The sequence below is a fragment of the Natrix helvetica genome, assembly GCF_964273705.1.
Source record: "Natrix helvetica genome assembly, chromosome: 1".
Classification (NCBI taxonomy): domain Eukaryota; kingdom Metazoa; phylum Chordata; class Lepidosauria; order Squamata; family Natricidae; genus Natrix; species Natrix helvetica.
This window is the reverse complement of record NC_138548.1, coordinates 304,909,719-304,919,666: the sequence shown is the minus strand read 5'-3', so window position 1 is coordinate 304,919,666 and position 9,948 is coordinate 304,909,719. Positions and strand designations below refer to the sequence as shown.

General features: G+C 39.6%; 1 protein-coding gene across 1 annotated transcript; it reads left to right on the top strand.

Annotated features, from left to right (window-relative positions):
* Positions 1–1,477: 1,477 nt before the first annotated feature.
* On the top strand, positions 1,478–9,450 carry GP9 (glycoprotein IX platelet). The gene is made up of 2 exons (XM_081968828.1): positions 1,478–1,527; positions 8,521–9,450. Exon 2 carries the CDS (start codon positions 8,550–8,552, stop codon positions 9,147–9,149), a length of 600 nt encoding a protein of 199 aa, XP_081824954.1. The 5' UTR covers positions 1,478–1,527; positions 8,521–8,549; the 3' UTR covers positions 9,150–9,450.
* Positions 9,451–9,948: the final 498 nt, after the last annotated feature.

The window sequence follows — 9,948 nt, the reverse complement described above, 5'->3', positions numbered from 1 at the left end:
TATAGAGTAAAATAAATAAAGAAGATGAGGAATGCCACTTAGACTTCCTTTAGAAAGTTGCTCCATGAATATTCTCTGAATCAAAACATCTTCCCCTCTCCTCACATAATCTGATGAGGTGAACAGGAAATGCATAAGATACGTTTTTTTGGGGGGGGAGTATGCTGACTGAACTGACTGACTGAATCTTTGCTGGTCGATTCCAGCGCTGCATTCATTAAAAGTCTCTTGAGCAACAGATTGTGGCAACAGAACTGACAAGCTGATAGGGTGTTAATTTTAATGGGAACTATTTCTATTTCCACATGAAGATCATTTTGAAAAGGGTTGAAAAGGTTTATTCTCCTGCTTGTAGCTATTTTTCAAGCAGCTCTTAAATGTTAAGAAACAAATGTGTACTATAAATCATCTTATAAAGAAAGATTACCAATTAATCTTCAGAGTTCTAGGAATGGACCTAGATACCCTTTAGGCCAGTTTTTTTTCAAAATAAATAATAATTAAACAGAATCTCAAAACAGGTGGTGGAGCATGGCATAATTTTAATGCCAAGATTTCTTTTGACTCCTCATTTTTCTTTTAAAACAATCATTTATCATCATTTTTAAGAGACAGGGAGCCCAAGTTACAAACATACAACATTGTGATTAATTTAAAGTTGATTAACTTTAAACTTCTGCATAGGCTTTGTGGGATGAAGAATCGTTATGTGAGAATCATGTATATAAAAATCTGAGGAAGAAGAGAGCTGGTCTGCAAGGTCCAAAATTTTCTATGATAATCATAAAACATGAAGACTTGGTGGCTGTTTATTAACCTAGTCAAAAGCAGTGGCATGGGTGTGTCCATGGGAGCCCAAAGATCAGCTGCAACATTATGACTTTTTATATGGCCCATGCATGTAACACATGTAAAAACAACAACAGGGTTTCAATTGTATGGTTGAAGATGCCATCCTTTCTTGACCCCCTGCAGAATCAGGCAAATCTCATCCATTAAAAACCAATCTTCTTCAGTCTGGGCCACTGTTCACTTCTGCATTTCATTTATCTTGTTTTTCCAGCTAAAACCACTGGGCCCAAATGTCACTCCTGCAATTCCCAATTCTCTCTGAAGCAGCATTCTATTGAGTGAGACCAGTGGTCCACGTGACCACGTTTGTTTCTATTCCTGCAGCCTCAATGTCTCTTGTTATGAGACCGACCAGCATACATAAACCATGGATATGGGTAGAATACATAAACCATGGGTGTGGGTGAGGCGTGCATAGAGCAAGGATGAGAGAGAAAGATGTGCATCCTTAAAGGAAGCTCTCCCTCTTCCCACCACCACAGGAAACATCCTGCATCTGAATGGCCCTTGAGTTCAGGAGATAATGATGGAGACTTGTCTTCTATGGAGAGCCCTTACTAAACTCATTTCCTTCCTGAATGTAAAAACAACCACTTATTGCATTTGCTCCATTGGTGCCAGTTAAGAAGCTTCACCGAGAAGAACACACTGAATTTAAACAAAAATTTTAAAAAGGTAAGAAATATGATTCAATTTTCTTTTTAGCTTGCACCTTTCTTTCTCTTTTTTTCCTTTTTTTTTGCACCTTTTCTCTTTTTCTTTAACCTTGCTTATTTTTCATGTTAAACTGCTGAAGATAATCTGCAGCAGATCCATCTTTAAGCAGCTAAAACCTGATTTAACATCATAGTTTCTTCATGAATAAACACACCCACAAAAACAAATCACCTTTTTCCTACTGTAAATACTGTTCCTCTTAATGGACCACCATGCATAAAAAGCAAGATGACCTGGACAGCCAGTGGAATGCACTGACCAAAGCAGCCTCTGGATATAATTCCCAGCCAGCATGCCATCTCCTTTCATTCACAAGAGTTAAGTTGGCGACAAGTCGCAGTGTAAGCAAGGATGGTAGAGATCTGAGTTGAAACCCCTTTCACCCATGAAGTCATCCAGTCCTTTCCACTTCACAAAGCTAATGCAACTACATTATCTTGCCTGATCTTTTTTGCTGTTCTTTTCCCCCTCACCAATTCTGTTTTCCCCTCTTCTGGCATATTTTTGCTCCTCTGGTGTCCTTATGCCAGTGTCCCACTGCGAAGATCAAGGGAAGCTGAGCAATGCATCAATGCAATCATTTTAAAAGACATGAAACTCCCTCCAAATGTCCATGAGAATGGAAACTTGCATGCTTTTCATCATGATGCCTTTTTGCAGGCCTTGTCTACATTCCCAAAAATTGTTTGTAGTTTTTGACCATCTATAGGTGGCTCAGCCCTTGCCAAGATAGGCAAATGGACACCCCTTTCCCCTGAAAATAAAGCCCTCCTGCTCATTCCCATTCATTCAACATCTTGTTGAATTTCAGTTAAACGTCTATGAGGCAACTGCCAGGAATGGCATCCGAAGTCTAAATATTTTACAAATGAAAATTGGTTTACCATCACATTAACTGTTAAAAATAAGCAGGTTACGTGGGTTTATATTCCAGATAAGAAAGTGACTAACAGTTTAATCTGTTGAGAGCAAATGTGACTGATCGCAAGAGAATTAACTTCCAAATAAATGTCCAGAGGACTGCATTGGAACTGCTGAGTAATCATGAAATGCAAAGACATGGGTGTCTCAACTCATATTCTGTGCTAATCATTTTAATAAATAGTACTTCATACTAAGATAAGGATAAAATATTCCCTTTGGGGAATCATTCATTTTACCCTGACTGATAAATGCATTCTGAGCACCATCTCTCTGTACTTTAAAAAGTTCTAAAGATTCTTAGGGGCAATTTATATAGTAAAATTGAATGTAGTAATAGGGTGTTATTGTACTTTGTACAAAACCTATAAGCCCTCGGTGGATTATTCCAGGCTTCATTAGAAGAAACAGTCTATCAAGATCTTTTTTTCTTCTCCTCTACTTTGCACTGGTGAGATCAGTGGCTGTTGTGACCTGTCAGCTGCCAGTGGAGCTGGCGGCAGATTCGGACAGTGAGGAGGTTGAAGAGGAACTTGGAGAGGTCCTGGAGTCTGGGGAAGGCTTTGATGAGTGCTCTGCATCAAAGGCAGAGATGGGTCCGGGGCCGTCCGATATTTATCAGCTGTCTTCGGAGTCAGAGATAAATGGGACAGAAGATCAGTTGGAGCCTGTTCCAGATGTGCATATACGCAGAGCTGTCAGGAAAAGGGAACAACTAAGGAACAGGGGTCAACGCGGAAGTAAAGGCACAAGTGGACTCTGAACGGCCCCTTCCATAGGGAATAAAAGGAGCAAAAGGGGAGGGGTGTTTGCAGGAGATGATCAGTTCACTTATTATTGTGAAAATTTGCTTATCTGAGTCCGTGCCTCACAGACTCCTTGCCAGATATTTCAATTTACAGTGTTGCGACTGGAAATTTGGCCTAGCAACTATCCAAGGGCTGATAAGGTCTGTTTTTTTAATTAAACCTTGAAAGGCTTATTGCTGGGACTTTTCTGAATGTGAATGCCAGGAATTCACATTAACCAAATAAAAAGGGGTGGGGTGGGGGTTCGGGACAAGGAGTCTGTTTCGTGATTCTGTTAAGCCTGGGTCAGAACAATGGCACACCTAGCACATTTGACATATATAATGGAACATTTTTAACACCCCGCTTCATAATCGGTAAAGTTGTTATAATGTTAGACTAGAAATCAGTAAACTGTGAGTTCTAGTCCTCCCTTAGGCCCAAGCCTACCTGTGTGATGTTGGGTCAGTCACTTCTCTTAGCTATAAGACAAAGGAACTGACTCAAGCCACTTCCATTCTGCCTCTTATGGATTCTCTATTTCTAGAAGATTTTAAGAAGAGGCTGGTCAGCCACCTCTTGCGAACAGTTTAACTGGTTTTCTTGCACACTGAAGGAGGTTGGATTACCTGAATCTTGTGGTCTCTTCCAACTCCACAGTTCTGTGATTTTATGAATGATAAAGCTAACCAGAGTCATATGTTGAGATGAGCGGCTACAAAAATCAAATTAAAAAAAATGTAAGTTAATGCACATCCAACGTATACGAGAATAACTATTTGATTGGCTTTTATTTGTGCTGCCTTAGAAAAGTGGGTCATTCACATAGCATTACAATTATTCAAAGACCCATTTAAAACATCAGCTCACTCTCTATGTTAGGTAGGGTGTCATGTCTTAAGAAAAAGAATGCATACATAAGAAGCATAGAACTGAAAGCCTCAAATGCCTGTGCGTCATTGGCTTATTTAGTACTTCATCTCAACTGAATGCATGCATTGATTCCACTGAAAAGCAAAGCTTTTATGATAACATCAGATTATGAAAGATGCATCGATGTTTGCTGTATAATGCATCACCAACAACACAAGCTATAGTCTTCGGAAAATGAGCAGCTGAATAAGCCATCAAAGACAGAACAGAAAAAGAATAGGGAGGGAGGAAAAGTGGGGAGAGATGTTATTTTAAAAGAGCTTAATTTTTTTAGTAGTGTGATCCTGTGTGCGAATATAGGAAACTGCTGCTTGGTAGAAAAGTCCTCATCACTTAGCAGTGGTGATTTCTTGGAGACAGAGAGAGCCACCCTAATGTAGTGGGTGATCTATATCAATTCTGAAAGCTAGTGTGGTAAACTACTAAATGACTACTATGACAGGTTATCACTAATGCAGTGTTTCATAGCTACAGCAACTTGAAGGTGTCTAAACCCGACTTATGGAAATTCAAGTCCACACATCTTAAAGTTGCAGAGGTTGAGAAACATTGGCCTGAAGGAAGAGGTTAAAACAATGTAGGCCAGGGGTGTCCAAACTTGGGAACTTTAAGACTTATGGACTTCAACTCCCAGAATTCCCCAGCCAGCCTGGGGAATACATCCATATTCTATGAATATACATCCATATTCATGCTGGCTGGGGAATTCTGGGAGTTGAAGTCCACAAGTCTTAAAGTTCCCAAGTTTGGACACCCCTGATGTAGGCAAATACGGCCTTATGACTCTCCAGAACCTTTTTAGGGCTTCCCTCTGCCAATCATAGTCTCTGCAGACCTCCTCAGAATGGGTGGGCATGAAACTCATATTCTGTTTTGGACATTTCTGGGGTTGACTAAATTTGAATAGACCAGCTTTTCTCAATTATTTTGTCCTGGTGGAACCCTTGAAATAATGCTCAGGCCCCAGGGAACCTTGCCTAAAAACAACAAAGTGTAAGCAAACTCCACTATACAACTCATTTCTAACCTACACAATTCACATTTTACAATGTTACCAAAAACAGCAAACGTGAGTTGCAATGCATGAACATTTATCCTATCGCTGGGAATGCTAACATTAGGTGGAGTGATGGGATTCAAATAATTTAACAACCGGTTCTCTGCTAATTAGGTGGCATGCAAAGTTTTCTTTCTCAATCACAATCTCTCATACAACCCCAACTGAGAAAGGCTGGAATTGGAACATGGGGTTAATGTATTCAATGGCAAAATATTATTGTTGAAATACAAAAGCATCAGCAGCATCCAAAAAATATGAATACTTATGGCTGTTGAGCAGGGTAATTGAGGTAAAAAGAGAAATCTAAAATAAGATGGAAAAAGGGAAGAGGGATTATCTAAGAGATATGGCCAGTGGAGAATCCATATTTGTTCTTCAGTCACTGTCTTATCATGATGTTTTGGTGATCAAATTTCTTCCCATGTAGAAAACTTGGAAAGTCTAACTAAGAATATAAAATAACTTTAACACGAATTGCCTTCTGGGTCCAAATTTAAACACACAGTTTGGGCAGCACCACTGTCACCTCCTGATGTTCTTGTACATAACTCCCATCTTACAATACAATACAATACAATACAATACAATACAATAGTAGAGTTGGAAGGGACCTTGGAGGTCTTCTAGTCCAACCCCCTGCCTAGGCAGGAAACCCTATACCGTTTCAGACAAATAGCTATCCAACATCTTCTTAAAGACTTCCAGTGTTGGGGCATTCACAACTTCTGGAGGCAAGCTGTTCCACTGATTAATTGTTCTCACTGTCAGGAAATTTCTCCTCAGTTCTAAGTTGCTTCTCTCCTTGATTAGTTTCCACCCATTGCTTCTTGTTCTACCCTCAGGTGCTTTGGAGAATAGTTTGACTCCCTCTTCTTTGTGGCAACCTCTGAGATATTGGAACAATGCTATCATGTCTCCCCTAGTCCTTCTTTCTCTTAAGCTAAACATACCCAGTTCCTGCAACCGTTCTTCATATGTTTTAGTCTCCAGTCCCCTAATCATCTTTGTTGCTCTTCTCTGCACTCTTTCTAGAGTCTCCACATCTTTTTTACATCGTGGCGACCAGAACTGAATGCAGTATTCCAAGTGTGGCCTTACCAAGGCATTATAAAGTGGTATTAACACTTCACGTGATCTTGATTCTATCCCTCTGTTGATGCAGCCTAGAACTGTGTTGGCTTTTTTGGCAGCTGCTGCACACTGCTGGCTCATATTTAAATGGATGTCCACTAGGACTCCAAGATCCCTTTCACAGTTACTACTACTGAGCAAGGTATCACCTATACTGTACCTGTGCATTCCGTTTTTGTTGCCTAAATGTAGAACCTTACTCTTTTCACCATTGAATTTCATTTTATTAGATAGTGCCCAATGTTCAAGTTTGTCAAGATCCTTCTGTATCTTAAGCCTATCTTCTGGAGTGTTGGCTATTCCTGCCAGCTTGGTATCATCTGCAAATTTGATGAGTTCCCCATTTATTCCCTCATCCAAATCATTGATGAAGATGTTGAAGAGTACTGGGCCTAAAACAGAGCCTTGGGGTACTCCACTGCATACTTCTCTCCATGTAGATGCAGTTCCATTGAGGACTACACGTTGAGTGCGGTTGGTCAGCCAGTTACGAATCCATCTGGTGGTGATGCTGTCTAACCCACATTCTTCTACTTTATCTAGTAGTAGGTTATGGTCTACCTTATCAAAAGCCTTACTGAAGTCCAAGTAAACTATATCAACGGCATTCCTCTGGTCCACTAATTTTGTCACTTTATCAAAGAATGCAATAAGATTAGTCTGGCATGATCTGTTTTTGACAAATCCATGTTGGCTTTTGGCTATTACTATGTTTGCTTCTAGGTGTTCGCAAATTCGTTGCTTGATTATTTTTTCCAGAATCTTTCCTGGTATTGAGGTCAGGCTGATAGGTCTGTAGTTTCCTGGATCTAATTTTTTCCCTTTTTTGAAGATGGGAACCACATCAGCTCTTTTCCAGTCCTCTGGTAGTTCCCCGGTGTTCCAGGATCTCTGAAAGATATAATTCAGTGGTTCTGAGATCTCGTCTGCTAGTTCCTTCAGAACTCTGGGGTGTAATCCATCCGGTCCTGGTGATTTGAACTCATCTAGGGTAGACAGGTGCTCACTTACCATTTTCTTCCCTATTTCAATTTGTGTTCCTAATTTTGTGGTGCTGCTTTTGATAGGTTGGACTGTTTTATCCCTTTGTGTAAAGACAGATGCAAAACATGAGTTAAATAGTTCTGCTTTCTCCCTGTTGCTTGTCACCTTCTTGCCACTTTCTCCTAGCAATGGACCAATTGTTTCCTTAACTTTTTTCTTGTTTTTAACATGTTGGAAGAAGCTTTTTTTGTTAATTTTTACTTTTGTGGCAAGCCTTTCTTCATTGTGAGCCTTAGCTTTCCTCACTTCATCTTTACAGGCTCGGGCTATTTGCTGATATTCTGCCTTAGTTATGTCCCCCTCCTTCCACTTTTTATACTTACTTTTTTTGTCTTTCAGGTTGTCAGATAGTTGTTTATGCAGCCATGCTGGTTTCTTTTGGGAGCTGTTATTTTTCTTCTTCATTGGTATTGTGTTAGACTGGGCTTTTGTAATCTCATTTTTTAAAATTTCCCAAGCTTCTTGAGTTGTTTTCCCCTCGAGGATTCTCATCCATGGAATTTTTCCCAAGCTCTCTCTAAGTTTATTGAAATTAGCTTTCTTAAAGTCCAAGACTCTAGTTTGACTTTGTTCTACTACTTGTGTTTGGATAATGTTGAATTCCAATATTGCATGGTCACTTGCCCCCAGGGTTCCTATGGCTTCAACACCTTCTATCATTTCCTCTCTGTTAGTGAGAATTAAGTCCAGTATGGCTGATCCCTTTGTTTCCTTCTCTACTTTTTGGAAAACAAAGTTGTCTGCTAGGTTTGTTAGGAACCTGTTGGATCTTCCACTTGGTGCAGAGTTTGTTTCCCAGTTGATGTCAGGGTAGTTAAAATCTCCCGTTACTATTGTGGTGTGCTTCCTACATACCTTAGTTAGCTGACTAGCAAAAAGTTCATCTTCTTCCTCTGCTTGGTTGGGTGGCCTGTAGTATAGACCTATGGCAATGTCATTTCCCCCACAACCTTTAATATTGACCCAAATGCATTCAAGATAGTTCTCATTATTGTTGTGCTCTATTTCTTCTAGTTGAATGGGACAGACATGAGCTCACACGTATTATGGTGTTTTGTTTTTTTTGTTCCACAGCTACAAGCAACGCAGCTACAATAATCGCAATGATCAAAGGGTTAATCATGTTGTTGTTCTTAAACACAACCCAAGCTTGGATCTGCATGCTCTGTCCTTGCAAGAGTCTTGATTCCTGGGGTTGGGCAGCCAACTGCAATTTGATGGAACTCAAGGAGATGCCCCTCCTGAACTCAAGCATCAAAATTCTTCATCTGCAAAACAACAATTTGACCACTGTTCCTCTTGGTGCTTTGGATAGCTTGACCAACTTGGAGGAAATTGATTTTTCCAACAACCCTTGGCACTGTGACTGCTCTATTTTATATCTCAAGGAGTGGCTGGCAGACTTCAACAAAAGTTCTCTTGCAAAGGCAACCTGTAAAACCCCAGCTTCTCTAAATATGAAGGCCTTGAGCCAGCTGAAAGGGAATGAACTGGAGGGATGTAGGAAACCCCTGCCAATCAGTTGCCTTGATTTTTTTTGGACGGACATTGGCCTGATTATTTTGGCAATCATTGTCTTAATTTTAGCAGCATGCGTTTTGCAACGTTCAAAGCAGTTAGTTTTCCAAGCCAGCAGAAAGCAGCATTCTTCTGAAGTCCCACTGCTACGGTACCATGACCTGGAAAATCGGAAGTCCAAATGAAATGCTGCACTGGGCAGTAAGATGCTGTAAGAATAAAACCACCCATGTAATATTATATTTTGTGAGCTGAAAGTGCCTATAGTCATAACTAAAGGCCTCTTTTGGTGAAGATATAACACTTTCTCTCCCACACACACATTTCCATATGTGTATGCCAATAATCACTATCATGGCTATTAAGCCAATAATTATGACAGATGTATAAATTGCTTTGCTATGTAATTGTACTATACTTATTAATGCTCCGATATGTATAATTGAAATGTGTTTTCATGAATCACAGATTCTGTTGCTATGGCACTCAGTCATTCAGCCATATAATCATTCACAAAGAGAATAAATAATCCTGATCTTACGCAAACTTTGTTCAGTGTGATAGTAAAGCATATTCTTACATATTTAAAAATGGAGTTACTCACATATTCACTGAATACCAGGACAGAGAATTTAGAGCTTTCATCTTTTACAATTCCGTCTGAAAAAAAGAATATGGTTTCGCTAGTAAAATATTTTATGGTCAGAATATTTAGGATTGGAAAATAGTTTATTTTTGCAGCATTGCAATCCCTATCCATTTAGAAATTGGAAGTTATCAAACCATTTACTGAAGGGATGATTAATTTTAAAAAAAATATGGACACAATTATTCAGCAATTTGATGAATGAGTTTGGTGGCTGTGTCACAAATACATCCATATTTCCTTCACAGGGTTCTACTTGGGCTTTTGGCCAAGCTCTGCTTCAGATGATTCTTTTAATATGAAATTGCACTACCATATTCTAGATATCTACAGTATTG

Bases quoted from the DNA above. Each gene is read 5' to 3' on its own strand.
- GP9 (XM_081968828.1), top strand. From the start codon at position 8,550: ATGATCAAAGGGTTAATCATGTTGTTGTTCTTAAACACAACCCAAGCT.